Source organism: Cheilinus undulatus, linkage group 3, assembly GCF_018320785.1.
Source record: "Cheilinus undulatus linkage group 3, ASM1832078v1, whole genome shotgun sequence".
Classification (NCBI taxonomy): Eukaryota; Metazoa; Chordata; class Actinopteri; order Labriformes; family Labridae; genus Cheilinus; species Cheilinus undulatus.
In genome coordinates, this window is record NC_054867.1 from 25,991,807 (window position 1) to 26,013,609 (window position 21,803).

The window sequence follows — 21,803 nt, forward strand, 5'->3', positions numbered from 1 at the left end:
TGATCAAATATGTATTTCCTGTATTTAAGTTTTTAAAGTAGTGTAATTCATGCCCTTTCAGATTAAACTTTTGTGTGATAGTGATTTATTTCATTAATATAATTAAGGGTCGTTGTTACTCAAGTCTGGCATGAACTCATATGTGATTTGGCTTGTTGTGTTCAGAAGAACAGCCCTGTTCTTATTGGCTTATAGTTGCTTAAAAACAATTTCAAAAGTGGTAGAACACCACGTATTGGCTACTGTTACATTAAGCATTACTGAAAAATTCTCATGGTGTATGGGTCAACTTCTTTGACCCAAAACAATTTTTATTTAAACTGTAGAAAGGAAATGAACTTTCTCCCTCTAAAAAGGATTAATAAAAGCACCTGATGCACAAGACAGTTACTGAAATTCCATTGCATTCACAACACAATACATTTTTATTGAACACAGAAACCATTTGTACAGGAAAACATCCACAGCCTCAGCTGAATAGGTAACACTGGCTCACCTCATAGGATGGCTGCTGGTGAAACTTGAAGGGGTAAAGCAGACAACTGCACTCAAATTCACAGCGGGAAACTGCGTTCGCAAATTAAACACAAGGTCAATGTTTTTAGTTCCATGTTACATCTCATGCATTACATCAAAAATAGTATTTCTGACATAATAGTTGGATCAACAAACACGAACATATCCCAGTCTGACATGTTTGACAGGCACAGACACTGAGCTCAACCGCTGCTCTGGAAAGTTAAAGTTCAGAATGAGATAACATCAAAATTCTTTAAAAAAGAATCATCACCATATGCATGTCAGATGGCAATCAGTCAATAGTTTATCTATGAACTAAGCGCATCAGCAATCTAACCAAGACGTTCACAGATAAAAAGTTGTGGTGCATCAGAACTTTTTGGCTGAATACAGGCAAAGGACTGTTAGAACACTGGCCTAAAGTCCTCCAGTAACAAAAACTTTCATAAAGCTTCAGTAATACAAGAAAACTGAGCCCGAAAATGTATCATTTGACATTATCTGTGTTGGTAAATTGACATGTACACCTCACTGCATCAGAGACACATAGGCACACTGACATCAGAATTAGCAGACAGCAATCACAGCTGTTCAAAGTGTGTAACACACCACCACACACACAAGCACACGACTGCAAGGATCAGCAACACAATTGTTCCAGGAGTGATCTTTGTTTTTTACATTTTGTGTTGTGACTAAGAACAAATCAACACTGTAGACCTTAGCAAAGTCAAATCAAGCCTACTGTTCTGAAGTCGACAACAAAACAATGCTCAGAGTTTACAAAAAATGGCAGTAAACCAAAAATCCTCAGAGGTAGAGAGTGGGCATGGAATAAATGTTATCTTTCACATGATATAACCTGTTGGAGTAAAGTTGGATATTCACCAATCATGAGGCCCAACGACAAAGACGTAAAACAAAAGTGTTAAAACACGTTGATAACAAACATGAATCCAGCAGCTGTATTGCACTGGTACACTGCTCTGTGAGCAGTTAGAATGGGCTACTGGTCAGTGAAGACAAACACCAAGCCTCAAAGTTTTAGATGCACTCACAGCTTGTCAAAAATGCTTTGATATTCGGCTTGATCTAAACAAATGTACAACAATTCAAAGCTTTACCTGTTTTTGTGTGTCTAAATTTAGTTTCTGGGGTCTGCACTGTTACAAAGACTTCTGCAGGTTATTAAATGTGCTAAGTAATGAAACTTTAAAGGCATTTAGAGTACGATAAAGTTTTAACTTACACAGAAATAAAGGCCACAAAAGAAGGGTTGCTGTTGCAACTTTTTCCTCATCCTTAACCTAAGCTGTTCATTTCAAATTTTAGACACATAGTTCTTGATAAAATCCACAATTTAACATATTCTTCCTGTTAAAATATTTTTAAATGATAAAACTGCATGTATGAGTGCAGTTGCAGTATCATGCTTGAGTTAATTCAGTGAGTGTTTAAGAGCTCTGTACATTTCAATCTTCACAATAATGGTGTGAAAATGTGTAATATCAGAGCTTCATTACATGTGTTGACCATGATGCATTAACAAGGAAGTTATCAAAAATTCTCAAATGTTTTATCATGAAGAAGACAATTATTAAAGTCCCTGTAAAGTGAAATCCAAACTTTGAACAAAAAGCATTTTTTTAATTTTTCATTTAAAGGGTCGTGATTCTCATTATTGGGCGTGGCTCCAGCTCATTGAGCAGACACGCCCACACCATCCTAGAGCAGATTTTACCACTTCATTTTTCATGATTTTGAAGCTTAATTTTATAAACTTAGAGATGTTTGTCATGACTCAAATTTGGCATGGTTGTTCGTAACACAGTGGCCTGTCCTACAACAAACTTAAAATACATGTTTTTTAATCTCTTTACAGGGACTTGGATAACAGTGACATCAGTTGAGCCAGCATCTTTTAAAACGGGCTAGTACATGCTGTTTCTATGCTGCCATAAGTGAATGTGAGTTTGAATGCATGGCCCAGTGTGAGCATGTCTGATATCACACGTGACAAAGGAATAAAGCCCATCCTTGCAATGTAAGCTCTCATTTGAAAGCTGACAGACATAACACAATTAAAATAGTCATCCAGCTTTCAGGGCAGAAAAATAAGAAAAGAAACACATAAAACATTAAAAAATATATCTCTTCCTCTCTCCTAGTCCATCGATGATATTCAGCTCATTTTGGGACACTAATCTTATTTATGATGCTTGAAAATTGTTAAATTCCAGGGAAATTTTAGCTTGCTCCATGCAGATCATTAAGATAATGATACATTAGACTTAGCTATCCTGTAAGAAATATACAGTGTCATTCATTGCTAAAAATTATCTTAGGAGTTGCATACAGAAAAAAACATTCCTTTAAAGAATACCTGGACCTCTGAACATTCAGAGGGAAAGTTTGTATGGAAGTCTTGGTCTGGTCTTAACCTTCTTCTTTTACGAAAGGTAAAAGAATGGAATCACACTGCTGAGCATTGTTTGGACTAGTCTAAACTGGTTTCAGCAGCTGATTGATGCCACTTAACATAACCCAAAAACTTTACAGTCACCATGAGCGTAGTATTTATTTTACTCTACACATATAAATTTAACTAGAGGGAGAATCTTCTGATAAATTCTATAAAATAAACATTTTTACTTCTAAGGTTCCTGTTGTATCAATTTCAAATCATGGTTACTGATAATGCTGTAACAACAAATCTCTACTTTTAGGACCTTTGACAGTTTGCACATTTCAATAATAAATGTTATTTTAGAAAATGTGCAAAAGATCCAGGGCCAGAATTTAAATGAACCCAGTAAATAATGTTGTTAGTGTTAATTACAATGTATCTACAAGGAATTATATTTACAATGTAAGACTTTCTCTGTCATGCATGTTTTTATGAGGTGAATTGGAAACCAGTACAATTACCCCCATGATACAGAATTATCACTGGCTTATTCTCAAACACAAGGTGACAGAGCAGTCATTCATGATCGTACTTACACAGATTTATCAGGACTCTTTGTGACGATTACTTACAATAAAATAAATCTCATGTCACTATAGTTTTACATTTAAGAATTTCATTTCATAACAAGCTCAGCTTTTGCCTGTCTTTATCTCATGGGTTTATTATAAATGTATTTTGAATGGATCAACAGACTGATGTGGCTCTTTCCCTTGAAGTGCCAGGGAGATGAGGAGAGATGGAGGAGAAATGCAACAGTGGGGAACAGGAGAGGAGACGTAAGGTTGTGAGGTCACTACCAGTCTGCATTATCCCAAGTTTCCTCGGCAGGTTTTGTGGGACTCTTCTTTGTCTTAGCATCTGCATTCTCCCAGTTGTTATCCCAGGCCTCCCAGCTATCCCCTGTGCTGTTTTTGTTGTTGGATGCTGCCTCAGAGCCCCAATTGTCCCAACTGTCAGAGCTCTTCTTTGCAGAGTTGTCAGCGATGGTCCAGCTGTCACTGCTGGGGGATTTCTTAGCCTTTAAGGAGGTGTTGCTGCCAAAGGTTTCCCAAAAGTCCTTTCCCATAGGCTGGCTAGAACTGCCTTGATATCCCTCAGTGGCATCCATGTTCTGGTAACTCTCTCCAACAGACCTGAGCGCACACATACAGATACAAAATCCTTCAGCACTTTGTTTTGTGTGATCAAATATTACAAGCAATCTGGCCAGTAGATTTGAACTCCATTAAGTTGCATTTATTACCCATCATCGGCTTTTCCAGAGAAAAGATTTGTCAATTTTGCTCCAGCTCCCTGAACCTAAAGGACGGAGAGGGTTTTTAGATAGATATATGCAGTTATTGCTTCAACTGTTAAAAATCATGCCTTAGTAAAACAAACGACTGATATATTATTACAGAAAAAAGCTAAATTAAAGTTGTTAAACTTGATAACTGAAGGTATTTTAGAACATTTAACATAAATGAATCCACAAAACATCAATCACTCTGCTGAATTAACATTAAAACTAAAGTCAAGGGTTAGTTAAAACAAAACTGTCTTCTGGCATTTTACATAATAGAGGCTAACTCCTGAGTACTCACCACCAGATTATAAATGGCAGCAATAAAAAACAGAGATCACACATAGTTAGAATTGTTCAAACATTCATTATCGCAGCAAAACCAGTCTCCTTAGAGGTTATGATGCAGTCTGTGCAGCTTCTACATATCAGCACTAAAAGACTATCTAACTTATCTAACTTATCCACTCAGCTGCTCTTCCTTCTTAAGAAGACTGATTTTGCAACGGTTCAGTGTGGCAGAGGTCTGCCCATCCTACCTTGTTTGCCAGCCCAGACATGCTGACGGCCATTTCATCTAGCAATTTGCCATCTTTCACCTGAACAAGCCAAATCATTATTACAAACTGAGAGAAATGATGTCCTAACAATAATAGAATACACAATGAGCCTGAATTTGATTTTGATTGTGAGAAAAGTGATTTGCATTTTGTTAAAGTTGCTGATAATCAGAGAAGACATTTAGGGATGCACAATACTGGATTTAGCCTATATCCAATCTGCTGATATTTCAAAATTAATTTAGCTAACACTGAAAAAGTACATGCACACCTTTTGAACTGATTATTCTAAAAAACAACACCTAGCTTCTAACTTTTATTCCTATCCCTTGATTTTGACAGCCCCCTTGCCCCTTGAAACAGAACTATAAGAGGCAATGGTGACATCCTCCCTAATGAAATGGGACAAACCTTCAAGTTCCTGCAACATCATCAGTAGTTGTTGACAGCATTACATAAACTAACACCATAACATTACTGGGCATCTCTACTATAAGTGATTTTTTTGTAAATGGCAAATCAAAATTTAAAAAAATGTGCATTTAAACAACCATGAATCATGATATTAGATTGTTGTTGCAATTTTCAACACTTTCTCATGATTCAGTAGGCATTCTGGGAGATTTCCTATATCACTCCATTTAGAGCATTCCTCTGGTAAATCTCTGTTTGAAGGGTCTTGTAGACTAAGCGCTTCACACTATCCATCAGGTATCAGGAAACCCTAACCCATGCACATAACATACGGTTAAGTGATGGGTGTATTGGGATTGAGCTCTAACTAAAGCTCTAACTAAAGTAAACAGATGAGACTCCCAGACGACTGAATTTCCCTTCGGGGATAAATAAAGTTCTTGTATTGTATTTTCACCTCTCCTTCACTAGTATTTACCTGTTCCTGTAATCGTGAAAGTCTATTTGTTTCAGAAACTAACATAAAACATAATTAAACTACATTTAACTAAACAATAAATTATATATGCATTCTTTTCAAATATAGATAAAGAAATTATTTTTACAAAGAACAGTCCTGTACAGAGCCATGATTGGCTGGAATTCTTTAGCAGTGCAGATTATTTAAGAGTTTCCCATTAAGCCATTGGGCACAGTGTTTAGATGTGTTTTATTTGTGTTTGGATCTTGCCTGTCGTACAATGACCCCTGTTGGGGCTCTTTCGCTCATGTTTCTGATGGATTGTTGTTTTTGACATGGGACACATTTGCACCATGAGTAAAGTTATCCACAGAGTAAGCCTTCCCACCTATAACTTTAGGTGTTCCTAAAAGACTTAGAGTGCAAGTTCTTCATCAGTATACACTGCCTTGCTAGGACATTGCCTCCCTACCAGAAGAGACACACCTTGCCACAGATGTTAAGATGTCACATTGTAAAATATTAAAGACCAATGGGTGGACCAATATAGTCACTTTAAAGTGTTATATTTTACTCTATATGAGTTTGAATAACACCATGAATATCCTGTGTATTTTACTTTATTATAGAGGTGTAACTTTACCTGAACAACCTGGTTGGAGATCAACTCTTGTTGATCATATTTTACTTTACAACTCCTCAGTAGCTTCTCGGCACTTAAAGTAAACTTTGAACAAAACACTTATTACTTTTACTTGATTTATAGAATAGTACGCTTAAGTAAGTAAATCTTAACCAGAATAACTGTACTTTCATTTGAATACAATAGCTGTTTACTTTTTCCACCTCTGTTAAACACAGGCTAATTAAGATATATCCAATTTGGTGTGGTTCTTTGGATTATTCGCACATTATATGCGAAAGGTATTTTAAACACTGACAATAAAAACAAGCTACTAAAATTAATACTCCTAACAATGCCGATGTATATTGATGTGTACAGTCAATATATCATGAGTAAATATCTGCTGATACATAAGCTATTGTCTCTCAATATTAATATTATTCTGATGATATTGTGCATCCCTAACAACATTCAGTCTGAGCGCAGCAAAAGGATTTCGTCAAGATAAAAACAGCTTAAAGGTAATGCAGTTAAAACAATTTTTGCAAGAGATTAAAAGCATAGATACAGCAGCACATACTAAAGACAGCTTAATGCACCAATGCCGGCTTTACATTAGAAGACAGAAACCTTTGTTTAAAGCAGTGTTTCTAAGTCATTGGGCAGTCTGCTTCTTATAAGCCAAGCCTGCAAAGTTAACCAATAAATAGAAAAGTGAAGGAGATTTCAAAAAAATGTATAATCTAATTTCCCTATATCTTTATTATTGCACATCTTCATGTTCTCTATCAGTCGCACTGAACTGAATCTACAAACCCAGTGAGCAATAAGGGTTGACTATCAACTTTACCACACTTTAGTTGAATCATTCACAGAAGTCTGCAGGAAAATCTAACTGGTCAAAAACCAAGACAGCAGTTTGCTACATTTTGACAGCAGTTTATACTATAAATAGAAATGACTTATTAAGTTACCTTATAAAATAAAACTGTTTGTGGCACAGCCTTAAAGATGACTTTCATGTGGACTTTATATTAAGACTAAATGTTTAATCTACATAGAACATGCTGCAAAATCTAGTTAAACTGTTGTTTTACTTGGCTTAAGTCAAGATATCTTCATAAAGCTTTGGCTCTTAAAAATACTCAGACAGGCCACAAGCCTAGTCTAGTGACTGCACAGAAAGTTTACACTGACTCATACCTGATCCCAAATAAACAGTTCCCAGCTGTAGGCTCCTACTTATCCCACAGCTGAGTCACCAACTTGGAAAAAACAAAGCTCTGACTTCTGTTCTGCATGCTTCAAACACAGCTATTGTCGTTTAATGTAAGCTGGCATAAAGCAGATAAACTGGCACAGACGAGCAGTGTAGAAAATAGCACATTCACATCTGAAGCTGTTAATTTGTGTCTAAAGAGCTCTATTCCACCACCAAGTTGACAACTTCAAACATCAATGTTACCTTTTCCTGGGTGGGTTTGATAACATTCTCATTTATTGTTTGTCCTAACTCTGTGGCCTAGTTGGAAGTCAAAGGGGAAAATTGACTTGAATGAAACACAGTTTAACATTCACAGTAGAGCAAGACACTGAGCTGCTTGTTCTGCATGAGGTGGCTGATCATTCCCATTCACCATGACACTGAGTGAGCACTAGAGGGTGCAATGGTTCAACAAAGTGGCATCATCAGCGTACAGTTAAAGCCTGTACATGACGATATACTACCTGTCCAATGTTTCTTACTAGATTTATGATTCTCCAATGGTTGGTCCAAATAGTATGCTGATTTTTAAGCAAACCACAACACCTCAAGAACTCTAGAAACAGTTTACACCAAAATGTCATGCATGAATGATTAACCAATTCTCCCCATCCCACAGTGCAGCTACAAACTGTCTTTAAAGTTGTCCAGAAACTTAAAAGTGCTGATATCAAAACAAGCACAATGCTATGTTTTAATACATCCAAGCATACGTATGTGAATTCACCATTTTGCCTTTTTAACTGAGAAGAGAAACAAAAACAAAAACTGACAAGCTAAATTAAAATAAAAATGTGAAATGTGTTTAAAATAAAACATGATGAGAAGAAGCGCCATGCTACTATTATCTGCTTTACCGGTTCTGGGGGTGCTTTATAGCCCCTTAACTACATCCACAGAAGGCAAAGAGATATTGAAGTAGTAACAGTTATTACAGCTTGAAAGTTCACATTACATTTCAAGAAATATATCAAGCAAAATGGCACACAGTGTGTAATTCTCTTAAAAAGTACTGCAGACAGAAAAAAGAGAGATCAGTGTAAATGCTTCCTAAAGCCAAGTTCAGACCATGATAGAAGAAATACAGTACTTGTATTAAAAAAAGTAATCAAATAGTATACATAAATCACAGAATCAACCAAAGAAACCACAACAATCATGTTCATCTCTTAATGTATCTAGCAACATCATAAATCAGTTTAAGTAGACAAAACCTAGGTTGTTTTTAGAACACTGCAAGCTGATAAAAGGGAAACGGAAATCTTGTCCCTGAAGCACACTGTGTTGCCCTGTGTATGAAATGTGCTATATAAATAAAGTTTGATTAGATTTGATTTAAAAGGCTTTAAATGGCAACAAATATTTGTTCAATATTTAGTTTGATCAAATGATGCTGTACATTTTGTAAATTATTACATCTACCTTTCATTCTTTTAATAAACTTTTCACAAAGGAACTTTAGCCAACAGCTGTGCATAAATACAGGACACACAGCACTATACTGACTAATGCATGAGAAATGTAAGGCTGTAGCAGCTAAACTTGACTATGTTTAAATATTGTTTTCAGCAGATATCTTTTATATAACAATGCTGAGCTCACAAAGCATTTTGGGGTATTTATGTGCTGTGAAATTCCGCTACCACTCTACAACAGAGATGCAGAGGGAAGCCAGTGCTGCATCAGCCTCCTGCAGGAATAATAATGCCTAATGGTACGCATTAACATGATGATAAAGATACAGAAAAAAAAGCTGAAGTGCAGAACGTTTATCTGTCTAATTTGCATTAGCCATTCTGTTCTTAGGAATGCTGTTTGTTCGTATGTTGCACTGTATGTTCAGCCATGTCTAAGACAATTTTCAAAATAATCAACTTGAAACTGAGTGACTGTTGGAGTCAATGCAACAGAAAAATTGTGAACTGGTATGCTTTTAAAGCATTGCAAAGTAGACTGTTGTGAGCATTTGCAATTTTCAGCTCATCCTGTCACAAATCTTTGGTCTGAACTGGGCTTAAACACAACAATCTTTCAAGGCAGTCCTGGTAACAGGTTAACAATGACTCTCTTACCTTTAAGGTTGCTTGGTTAGCCAGTTTAGTTGTCTGAATTAGGATAAAAGTTGAAAAACATTTCCTTAATTAATGTAAGGGTCATTAAATTGTGACCAAACCATGTAAGGGTCATTAAATTGTGACCAAGCCTCTTAATGGTTTTGTATGATACACTTACATTGTCTTTAGCCAATGAGGCAAACTTGCTAGCGCCTACAGTAAAACTGCTCCAACCCTGCCAAAACAAAGAAAAAGGTGTCACAGGGAAAGAAGTGTACAATTTAAAGTGCATTTCAGGGCTAAAAGTTCCACAAAGTGACCTACTGAGTAAATTGAAGACATGGCATTGTTAATGAAGTCTTCTTCTTTCTTCTCTGGAGTCACCGTGTTGCCAAATCCAACATAGCGATTCTCTTGATTCCCACTGTATCCCCCTCCACTGCAGATGTATTTAAAAAAATTTAAATTGAAAGTTATATTGAAATATAATGCTGGCATGTTCTATGAATCTGTGCTTGGCTCTCACCTCTGATATGAATTAACATCATCACTCAACCAGTCTTCAAAAGCTTTGTCACCAGATTTTGCTGAACTTTGTCCAGTTCCTCCAGAGCTAAAAAACAGAAACATAGATTAAATGATTATATGCCTGTTCTGTTGTCCGACAATCTGTTTAGCTTGAGTATATTAAAGACATCTTTCACTTTTACCGGTGAGAGGATGAAAGGCCAGATTTAGGCTGAGGAGATGTCCAGTTTTTGGCAGAGGAAGTCTCCATAGACCACTCCTTACCCTCAGCTAGAGTTGCCACCTGTCATGTACAGAGACAGAGGGGGGTAAGGGAAAGTGCTTTCACTTTAAGCAAGGTTGGTTTGTACTGGGCCAGCACAATCTGCTTTTACAATAGTAACATTATTTTATGGATCAGCACACTTGCTTCATGTATACAGTCTGACACAATAAGTGATTATAAATATATGTAAGTAGTTGGTCTCCAAATCCACCAAGAACAAGGAAGAAGAGGCAGCCATGGCAATCAAATCCTTTCTGCCCCATGTAGATAATGGAGTCCATCCTGCAGACTACAATGGATGTATTTTTATTTTAAAGACACTAAAAATGACCCTCTTCCTACTTCCACATCTAGCATGCAGCTCAGATAAAGTGGGCCCATGCTGCATGGATACAAGGATTTCTAAGAGACTTTACAGAGTTCAAGGAGACATTAAGGATTACCTATAAAATTCTGCTTGCCCTGTACTCTTACTTCGTACTTTGGCACAACTGTGTTCTTTTCTTCCTCTCTCTCAGGAGTATGTGCCCCAGATGACCTCTTCAAGTGGACTCCGGCACTGTTCCCTACTACAGTACACTTGTATTTACACTGATCAAATGGAATCAGGCTTTGGGGTTAAGTGTACTCACATCTGGGCCCAGGTCCCCAATGTGGAGCAACCCTTAGAAACCTCACAGAGGTCTTAAAGCTAAACAATGCTGTAAACATCTTTAAACTAAACATACTGATATATTAGACGATAATCATTCTAAATTTTCCATTCTAGTTTCACTGTCAAAAACAGAAAATTTTCACATCTCACCTTGTCTCTGAACAGAGCAGCTGCTTTGCTATTGTATTTTTCCTGTAGGTTCCAGTTGGGATCATAATCATCTTGGAGTTCAAGAAATTGACGAAATTCTCCATTTCCTCCCACTTTCATTTTCTCAAGCTCAATATCCTTCCACTTGTCCATGGAGACTGAGCGCACAAAACTAGAGACAGAGCAGAGGGTTTGTTAATATAGGCTGTGATAGATCAGTGATAGTAAATGGCAAACCCAAACAGAGTTTGACTTAACATTAGAGGGTAAATTCATCATAAAGCAATGTAAAGTCCTTTATTTTATTTCCTTTTAATGCATGTTTACATGTTTATTTGAACAGTACATAGTTCAATGACAGATAAGGCCTTACTGATTTGCAGTTGCGCCACCTGAAATTTGCAACTAATTGCAAATCAAAAAGTCAAATACTTTGACAAATGCAGTTACTTTTATTCTTGTTAGAAAGTCGACACATATTTTTAAATTAAAATCAAGAACTTATGGTAACAAAATTTAGTTGTTTTACCTTTGTTGTACCACCTGACATGGAAAGTATATGCACTCACCTCAGTAAAACTATTTAAATGTGTAATACCTCATTAACCTTATTAGAAGTAATGTGAATATTTCTAGAGCTTTGAATATTGAATACTTCTGTTCTATTTCATATCTATTTCATACATTGACACTTTTTGCAGTTTCACCATCTGAAACACTTGTTAAAGTTTCCATAAAATCAGGCTTAAGTACTCTAAATATAATTTATCACAATTAAAATGCCATTTTTAATAGCGCCAGTCATGCCACTTGACATTTTTGGGGTTTGAGATGCCAAAATATGGAAGTAATTATGTTATTCAAATATACAGGGAACATATTCAAATAGACTAGACTTCATAGAACAAATATATAAATGCCATGAACTGTTTTTTTTTCCAAAAGGAAACAATAGATCCAGACACAAAGATATGTACATCATGTCATTTACCTTTATACACACTAATGCCAATACACATGAAGCCATCAATGTAATCCCCTAAAGTCTGGCTTCATAAAATATCCCCCTGCTCTCACCTGAGATGGACTCCCAGACCTCTGTGCTTTCCAGAGCATTCCAGACAAATCCAGATCCCATAGGTGACACTGACCCATTGAGGATTAAAAGCCCCACACTCAAAACATAGCTGAAATAAAATATTAAAACATTAGAGTCATTCACTCAGCTTTTCAATTCAATTCACAGAGATGCATTTTGACACTTTTGTGCGTAAAGATTATATAAAGTCTTATCCCACAACACAGAAACTGTAAGTATTCTTCTCCAGAACTTCACAAAGATAAAAGGAACTAATTGTATATTTGTTTATACATGCATTTATTTTTAAGTTGGGAGCTTTTTTTTAATCTGTTCTCCTGTTACTGCCAAAGATTCAGGGTAGCAAGATGTCCACTGGCACTGAATTTCACAGCGAAAATGGCTCCCTCTGTTTGTTTGAACATGGATAAAAGCTTGAAATTCTTATGGAAGTGGGAAGGTGCGACATGAAGAGCCTCCCAAACACCTGCTACTTGCTATGTGAATTTTGAGTTTTCAGTGAGGTGGCACTATTTCAACAAAAAAATGAACATAGGCCATGAGTTAGTTGCCATAACAACTTACATTATTCCCCTCTTGGGTTCTCACTTCCTTCAGAACTCGTCTGGTCCTTGGACTCGCCATGTTGACCCAAACTGAAAAACTGTTGTAGAAGATCATAGGTAAAACATCAAGTCAACAGAGCAGCAAATTATTACCACAGACCTCTTCAAAAAATAAGGAAGGGATTAACACTCCTTAATTCAGTTTTCCTGTTACCAAGCAACATCTTAAGGAAAGGTTGAATTAACTTTTCACAAAGCACGCTGTCTTACTAGACAAACTCTTCAAGAGTCTGCACTAAAATAGATCTGAAACACTATTTTTTTCCATATTAACAGGGGTCAGTCCTAATTTGGGAATCTGTCCTAGTCCCTTTAAACGCTAACCTGACACAGATGGATTTGTTTAACACATCCATTTGGAAAACCTTGCATAGACGGCATTTGGGAAAGGGCAGTGGCTTTGAAAAAACACGGAGGGTAATTGGATGAGCATTCTGTCACATCTTTAGGGGCCAATAAGAGCAACAAAACACGTGACAGAGCTGCAACCAAGGTTGGCGTGCGCAGCTACTGAGGAATAACGTGAACCATGGGGACTATAGACACATCAGTACAGGACTTTTGACGTTTTTGAAAAGAAAACAACTCACTGCTGTTCTTTGTTCTTCTGTTAACAAAGAAATGTTGTCAAGTTCTGATAAAACTAGCGCTTTAGCAGCATCCACGCAATGTCTTCCACCATAATTGTACCAGCCTCTTGTTGCTGCTTGCTTACGTCGATTGCTGCAATTCAGTCTTTGAGCATATCTGTTTAAGAGTAGACATGTTTGTCCATGTCTGTTTTTATCCCATTTTTTGTTTTCATCAACTAGTCTAATTTAAAGACTTAAACCAACGTTGTATTCATATTTATAGAAAGTCTATAGCCATACATTAAAAAGTCTGATTTAATACACATGCACCAATTGTGTAAATTAGGGTCAATACTGATATTAAAAATTAAAATAGTAATCAAGCTGACTCCTGCTAAAGCAATAAATCAGCAGAGCCCATATTAAACCAACACACTGGTATATCACTTATATTGAATATTAAAATCATCTTACATTACATTGAAGCAAATGTATGTAAACACAGTATTCACCTTATTCCTAGCCCCTATGATACTTTGCATGAAATGTGGGTGTGACTTCCGGTCCCCTCTGTCAAGACTTTGCATAGTATGTTAATCCTGATTATTAGAGCAATTTGAGGATTAAATGTGTAATTGTATCCATCCCACCTCAAAGAGAATGCCATCATCATTCATCCACCTTTTCATGGAGAGGACAAAATGCTGACATTGCCTCTGTTAAGGTAGCTACCTTTACTACCTTCATATCTGTATTTGCATAGTATAAAGGTTGATCAGATTTTGTTGAAGGACTTGGGACACTGCCTTACATACTTGAGAGGAAATATAGAGCCAGTACGAGCATCAACGATTACTCTCTTTAGTTTGTGGGTTTGCTGAAAGTCTTATTTCACTAACTAGTCCTTTACCTATTTCGCTCCCTGGATCCAGAATAACTTGCAGAGCGCCTTACATCTGAAAAATCTAGTCTCTAATGTGTCAACTCAGTAAATGTAAAATTCTATATCCACATTAGCTGGGTGTTTAATTTAAAAAACTAAGTAGTACATTACTAAATTGAGGATAACTTCCTTTCAAAGCAACTGCCATTGGCGTGACTTCACTTTATTATGCCCTTGACAAAAATGTCTTTTTTTCTATTATCACTACTTCACCAGAAGTTCCACCCATATTTTGGCTACAGTAGAACCCAAAATAATTAAGGTGGTAAAACCTACATCAAAGACCAAACAGGTACAGGAGAAATAGAAGAAAATCAGGATTAAATACACAGATATTATGCCCAGTGTGCAGTGGGTTGGCTTCTTGAAGTGATAGACCCCACTGATTATGACATTAAAACTGCCCAGCGACTCCACTGTTGCACTAAATACCAATTTAGGGGAGTTGATGACCTTTGTGTAAAATTTTAACACTTAGGCTAATGGGACAACTTGAATAGATATGTAATAGATTTGTTCTATCAATAAAGATTTACCTCAATTTTGAAATGTCTGCTAACACTGAAAACAGAGGATTTTGGATACGTCCTTTACATCTTGGAAAACAAATCGGCTCAGTTTCACAAATTTTATTGTTGCATGTGAAAACTACTTTGTCTGACCCAAGCCAAAGAAACTTTCATACTATATTTGATAACACACTAATCTTGTGCTGTAAAATACCATCATTATCCAATGGTCACTGAAACAGCACAGCCTCTGAGTGAATTCTCAGGCAGGTGTAATGTTTTGACAGAGAGGCCCTCTGTATCCATACAGACATTAAGACTAAACTGAGGGCAGTATCAGTACAGAAAAAAATCACAATTAAATGCTGACTTGTCACACAATCTTCAGACCAGGAATGTGGCCTGTTGTCTGTTTACATTTGTCTCCCAGAGCATGGTTGTTTCCTGGTGAAGCTAATCAGATGGATAGCTAAATGGATTTGTATTTTCTCAACGCAAGGCCTTTTAGCAAGTGTTACAATAATGGTGAAATAATGACTTTAACATGTCTCAACTGTTCGCCAGGTCGTGTTGATTTAAGTTAGATAGGTAAATTAACCTAAATCATTTATCTTAAAAGAAGTTCGGGTTTCGTTTCAAAAATGCAGTCGTGTCAATGCTTATCACCAACACTAGCTACAGATGTCAAAAGGGTTTTTAGTCTACATTTATCGTTGGACGTCAGAACCATTACGGTGGCGTTGGGATGTTCGTCTTAACCTTTCATTTCACTGTCATTCTCCAGATGACAAAATACCAGTACCTTCTTTATAAAGAGAAATTATTTAGCACTTAGCGTTTAGTGGCAATGCTAAAGCTAGCTGTGGAGCGATCCGTTACCTGTCTGTGATTGATGGAAATGAAGACGATGTTTTCAGAGGGTCTGCTGCCTCTGCCGGTATACTATACGAAGATTTTTCTTCTCTGGCAGGGGCTCCGAAAAATATATTTTACCTTCATAGACTTAATAAGGCCGAAAAAATGTATTAAAACGATGGACTGTTGCTGTTAAACACCGGTAGCCATGTTCCTGTTTGCATACGTTGGCAGTGCAAAGCATCATGGGAGTTCGTCTTATTCCTCGTCACGCTCCCCTTCACGGTTTCGCTCTCGCTTCCATTAGTTCTTTCCTCTTTTGTTTGCAGTGTTTTCAGTCGCTGTCATGGTGCTATGGACTTAAAGCATGTCTAGGTCTTTAAATGCATCAAAAAAGACATCTTAAAGTCTGCCGAATCAAAATCACCTTTGGCTATTAAGTCATACCCCGCCTCAATAATAACAGTGTATGAAATTTAGCAACATGGCTAAAAAAAAGTTTTCTTAAGCCTGTCAATCTTGATCTCACTTAACTTTAGTCATGCCCAGGTGAAAAATGTTTATTCACATCAGATCCATTTTAGTCCATAATGCATGTGATATTACAAAACATTGCCTCAAATACATTTTAATACTAAATTGCAAGGCATGTGAACAGTTTCAGTGATTTGGAGGCCCATAGCAAAGACTAGTATCAGGTCCTTCTTCATTCAGCTAAAGGCAATCACAGCAAGTGAACAACATATTTTGAGGCGTCTGTTTTTGCTATCAAAGTCAGAAAACTACAGAACACACCCAAATGTGAAATTGAAATGCTGATACAGCAAACTGTGATTCATCAGCTCTTAGAGGACCATCCTTACTTAAAGGTGTAGCACATCATAATATTTCAACATTTTCTAGGCCAGGTAAAACTTTTGAAATAAAAATATATGTTCAATATTGTTGCAATATCTTTTCCTTGAAATTTTTTAATTGCATGTCATTTCACCAAGCAGTAATCAATCAACTAATTGTTTCAATAATTCTACAGTGTGTGGATCAACCAAACTATGATTAACTTGGTATAATCACATTTTGAGGGTTTTTTGATGAGCTTGGGCCTTGTTATTGGCTCCAGGGGTTTTCTCCAGGGACTTTTTGTGTAATAAGAATCTACTTTGATCCAATTTTATTCTTTAATGGCCCCTTAGTTACACTCGAAATACACTTCTAAATCATTTAGAGCAGTTTAAGACATACCCCAAACATTTGATGCATGTTTTTAATGATTAAACATTGGAGCTTGAGGCCTTATATGCCTCTGCCTACCTTTACCCATTGGTAAAATCACCTTTGCCTGTATCCAGTGGATTCAGAAAGTATTCTGACCCCCTTCACTTTCTTAAATCCTTTGATGTTGCAGCCTAATGCCAAAAGCGTTTAAATTCACCTTTTCTCTCATTAATCTACACTCAGTACCCCACTAAGAAAATCTGGAAACAGAATTTAGAAATTTTCACAAATTTATTAAAAAGAAATAAAAACTCATAAATTTCACATTGTCATAAGTATTCAGAACTTTTACTCAGTGCTTAGTTGAAGCACCTTTGACAGCGATTGCAGACTCAAGTATTTTTGAACATGACATAACAGGCTTTGTACATCTGGATTGAGGGATTTTCTGCCATTCTTCTATCCTCTCAAGTTCAGTTAGGTTAGATAGTGGACAGCCATTTTCAGGTATCTCCAGAGATTTTCAATTGTGTTCAGGTCAGAGCTTTGGTAGAGTGACTCTGGGACATTCTGAGTTGTCCCTAAGGTACTCATGTGTGGTCTTGGCTGTGTCGTTAGGGTTATTGTCATGTTGGAATGTGAAGATTCAGCCCAGTATGAGGTTGTGAGTGCTGTGGAACAGGTTTTCACTGAGGATATTTCTGTACTTTGCTTCATTCAGTGTTCCCTCAACTCTGACCAGTCTCCCAGTCCCCACTGCTAAAAAAAAAACACCCCCACAGCATGATGCTGCCACCACCATGCTTCACTTATTGGATGGTATTGGGAAGTTGATAAGCAGTGCCTGGTTTCATCCAGACATCATGTTTAGAATTGAGGCCAAAGAATTCAATCTTGCTTTCATCAGAGCAGTGAATTTTGTTTCTCACAGTGTGAGAGTCCTCCAGATGCTTTTTTGCAAACTCCAAATGGAGTCCATGTGTTTTGCACTGAGGAGATGCTTCATTCTGGCCACTTTGCCATAAGGTGCTGCAGTGATGGTTGTCCTCCTTGAACTTTGTCCCATCTCCACACTGGAGCTCTAGAGTTCAGAGTGACTGTAGGGTTCTTGGTCACCTCTCTTACAAAGGCCCTTCTCCCCCAGCTGCTCAGTTTGACTGGGAGACCAGCTCTTGGAAGAGTCCCGGTTGTGCTAGACTTTTTCCATTTGAGAATTATGGAGGACACTCTGCTCTTGGGAACCTTCAGAACAGCAGACATTTTTGTAGTCTTTCCGGGATCCGTGCCTTGCAACAACCCTGTCTGAGCTCTGTAGGCAGAGCTGAATACTCATGGCAATGTGATATTTCTTCTTCTTTTCTTTGGATAAATTTTCACTTTGTCATGATAAGGTACTGAGTGTAGATTAATGAGGGGAAAGTGAATTGTAGCACCTGGCTGCACTGAAAAAGTGATGGGGGTCTGAACACTTTGTGAATGCTCAGCCAGTCCTTGAATACTGATGTTCATTAATGCATTAGTCAAATATGAAGCGTCCACTAAGACTGATTCTAGCAATCTTGTAAAAAGCAAGAAGTACTTGACCAACACTGCAGACTCAGCAAAAAAAGCAAACACAATAATGGCCCATTCCCTAATTTTAGTGTCTGGGTATGCATTTCCTTCCAATATATCTTTTCTCATAATAAAGTAATTGCAGTTTACCCCTATCACATAGAGGCAAAAGGTCATGCATTAATTCTTAAAGTAGTTTTTCTAAGCTTAAAAGTGTTACAACCCAGCTAAAAGTTCATTTAAAAATCTGCCTAGTTTGTCTGCCACAGCTGACGTGGTATTTTTATGAGTGAAAATCTCTGGAGATATGAGGGCAGTTATCAGATTTTCAATAGTTTTCTTACAAATAATCTTTGAGCGATAGCTGCATTTTACTGTTCCTCGTGTTTCTGAACATTTGAGTTTATATTTTGAAGTGTTGTTTTATCTGTTCAGATAAATAAACTTGCCAAAATCAGTTTATTTATATAATGTTAGAGATAAGTTAAGAGTTATACTCAATGATCCACATTCCTTATCAGTATTTAATGACTGGGGAAATGTAATCATGATGAAGCCAAGGTGATGGATAGTGTTCTAATATCAGGTAAATGATTAAACGACAAAGTATGGCAAGAACACTCTCTCTCAGGTTTGATCAATATATACATTGTGTTAACTAATGTTACATAAATGAGTATTTTTAAAATAAAGATCTCACTTTTGACATTTTTCTGTACAAAATCATTATTTTCAATCACCAAATCTTTGTCCGTAAAATCTAAACATTAAAGAGGCTATAACATTTTGAATTGAGAACATGTGGAAGCTTTAATGTCAAAGAAATAACTCTGTGTTTAAGCTTTAATTTGATGTAAAAAGAGAAAATAAACAGTTGTCACTGTGTATTATCACATTTCAACTGTAAGACACACATTAGTGACACTTCTTGTAGGCAGAGAAAGTCAGAAATTGAATTCAAACTAATTGTAAGGCAAGAAAATTCACATTGAAGAACTACTGAGGGTTAGTGTTGTCAAATAAAGTCAAAAAGTGATATTTTAATTTTTCCCCTTTGTACCTGGAATCATGCCACTGACATTTACAATCATACACTCCATGTGTGATACAACTGTGATGAGAAACAGAGAAAAGAGAATTTCAAGGATTGTGAAGGTTTAAAGTACAGTCCGTACTGATGTGCTGAGGTGTTAAATAACAGTGTCCTGTCCTGGGTGGGGTTATGCTCCTTGCCCAATGCCATTAGCATCTCTTATCTGATAAACTAGAGGTATAAATGGTGGTGTTTCTGCAGAAGGGGGAGCATATGTGAGCTGTGATCACCATGAGTGCGTCTACAAGTCTTAGGGTCCGCCTGCCAGTCTTCATAGCAGTGCTGGAGGTTACCATCTTAGCTCTTTACGCTGTGTTTGTCACTTACGACGACAATGCAAACGCTAAGCTGCAAAACAACCAAACCAACCCAATGGATAACTCCCTGTACAGAGACTATCCATACTTTGCAGATGTGCAGGTGATGATCTTCGTAGGCTTCGGCTGCTTGCTGGCCTTCTTCAGGTTCTACGGTTTCAGTGGGATGGTCTTTAACTTTCTCACTGCTACATTCACGATCCAGTGGGCCATCCTGATTCAAGGCTTCTTCCAGTTCTTCAGCAACGGAAAAATTCACCTGGGAGTCATCAACCTGCTGAATGCAGAGTTCGCCTGTGCTGTGATCCTCATCTCTTTTGGTGCTGTGATCGGGAAGACCAGTCCGGTTCAGCTGCTGGTCATGGCTCTGCTGGAGGTCCCCTTCTTCGCTGTGACAGAGTGGGCCGTGTTGAAGTACATCAGGATCAATGATGCAGGGGGGTCCATTCTGATTCACTTGTATGCCTGCTACTTTGGTCTTGGGGTCACGTTTGTGCTGTTTCGGCCCAGTCTGAATAAGGGGCATGCCAAAGAAATCACAAGTTATCAATCTGACATCCTGTGTCTGTTGGGGACCCTGTTCCTTTGGGTGTTCTGGCCTTCATTCAACTCTGCTCTGACCATTAAAGGTGATGATCAACACAGAGCGATCCTCCACACCTTTATCGGTCTAAGCTCATCCACTATGACGGCCTTTGCCCTCTCTGCCGTATTCAACAAAAGAGGCAAGCTCACTATGGCTGACATTCAGAATGTAACCTTGGCAGGTGGTGTGACAGTGGGAGCTTCTGTGGACATGATGATTTCCCCTGCTGCTGCTTATGCTCTTGGTATCATGGGCTGTACCGCCTGCTTCTTCGGATACAGGTACCTGACCCCTTTCATGGCCCGACGCCTAAAGATTCAAGACCAGTGTGGTATTCACAACCTCCATGGGCTCACCGGCCTCATATCATCCACAGCAGGAATCTGTGCCATTCTTCTAGCTAGCGAGGAAACCTACGGGCCCAGCATGTACCAGATCTTCTCCCACCGTGCCCCACCCGTGGGAGATCCGAAGCTGCTGGAGCTGCAGCAACTGATCCCAGGGCTGAAACCCGGCCTGGGTCGTACAGCACAGGAACAAGCTCTCTTCCAGGTGGCAGCTATCTTCTCCACTATCGCAGCGTCTACAATTGGTGGGTTGATCACTGGCTTAATCATGAACCTGCCGTTCTTGGCGTCCCCGTCTGATGAAGACTGTTTCGATGATGAACTTTTCTTTGATGTACCCTCTGACTTTGAGAGAGTAGAAGATGTGAAGGTCACCATGAACAATGATGAAAACGTAAAGGAGAACCCTGAGACCAAAGGCTGAGCTAAAGAAAGTTATTCATAGTCATTCCTTTCTTAAAAATCACTGTCAACTAAACTATTTCAGAATGTAGATATTTATCCTTGCTGTTTGAAAGTGTTGTAAATGCTAGTTTGATCATTTTATCTGTGGAAGAAGTGAATATATTTGGGGCTGAGCGGACTGTTTCTTAAATCGTAGCTGAAGATGTTTTCTGTTGCATTAAAAGTTTTCTATTTAAAATTGAAAAAATGGCAGTAACTTATAGAAGGATATGCATAATAATGTATAATATTGTATTATATAAATTCAATTTGAAATAAATTATTTTGAAAATACACTTTTTGTTTTTTCTTGACATTTTATCTTATATTTTTAAACCATCTGGCAAATGTGGTCATTTTTATTATGCTGCAATATGAAACACATTTAAAAAAGAGGTTTAGATTTGATAATACTGCT

General features: G+C 37.5%; 2 protein-coding genes across 3 annotated transcripts; one reads left to right on the forward strand and one right to left on the reverse strand.

Moving 5' to 3' along the window:
- Positions 1-401: 401 nt before the first annotated feature.
- On the reverse strand, positions 402-16,054 carry arfgap1 (ADP-ribosylation factor GTPase activating protein 1). 2 transcript variants are annotated; one of them, XM_041779932.1, is made up of 13 exons: positions 15,854-16,054; positions 12,910-12,988; positions 12,324-12,433; positions 11,247-11,418; positions 10,359-10,459; positions 10,175-10,261; positions 9,973-10,087; positions 9,827-9,883; positions 9,667-9,699; positions 7,796-7,852; positions 4,811-4,870; positions 4,233-4,288; positions 402-4,122 (listed from the first exon to the last, which is right to left on the reverse strand). In XM_041779932.1, exons 2-13 carry the CDS (start codon positions 12,967-12,969, stop codon positions 3,783-3,785), a joined length of 1,248 nt encoding a protein of 415 aa, XP_041635866.1. In that variant the 5' UTR covers positions 12,970-12,988; positions 15,854-16,054; the 3' UTR covers positions 402-3,782. The 2 variants fall into 2 exon arrangements, with proteins under 2 accessions (XP_041635866.1, XP_041635875.1); XM_041779941.1 differs by lacking the exon at positions 7,796-7,852.
- A 3,868-nt stretch (positions 16,055-19,922) lies between these two features.
- Positions 19,923-21,365, forward strand: rh50 (Rh50-like protein). The gene has a single exon (XM_041782650.1). It carries the CDS (start codon positions 19,923-19,925, stop codon positions 21,363-21,365), a length of 1,443 nt encoding a protein of 480 aa, XP_041638584.1.
- Positions 21,366-21,803: the final 438 nt, after the last annotated feature.

What these genes read in the sequence shown, in the direction of transcription:
- arfgap1 (XM_041779932.1), bottom strand. Translation starts at nt 12,969, where the DNA reads ATGGCGAGTCCAAGGACCAGACGAGTTCTGAAGGAAGTGAGAACCCAA. An exon ending in GGCCTTTCATCCTCTCACCG is followed by an intron (nt 10,262 to 10,358) that starts GTAAAAGTGAAA and finishes TCTGTTTTTTAG; the next exon opens with CTCTGGAGGAACTGGACAAA. An exon ending in GATGTTAATTCATATCAGAG is followed by an intron (nt 10,088 to 10,174) that starts GTGAGAGCCAAG and finishes ATACATCTGCAG; the next exon opens with TGGAGGGGGATACAGTGGGA.
- rh50 (XM_041782650.1), top strand. Translation starts at nt 19,923, where the DNA reads ATGAGTGCGTCTACAAGTCTTAGGGTCCGCCTGCCAGTCTTCATAGCA.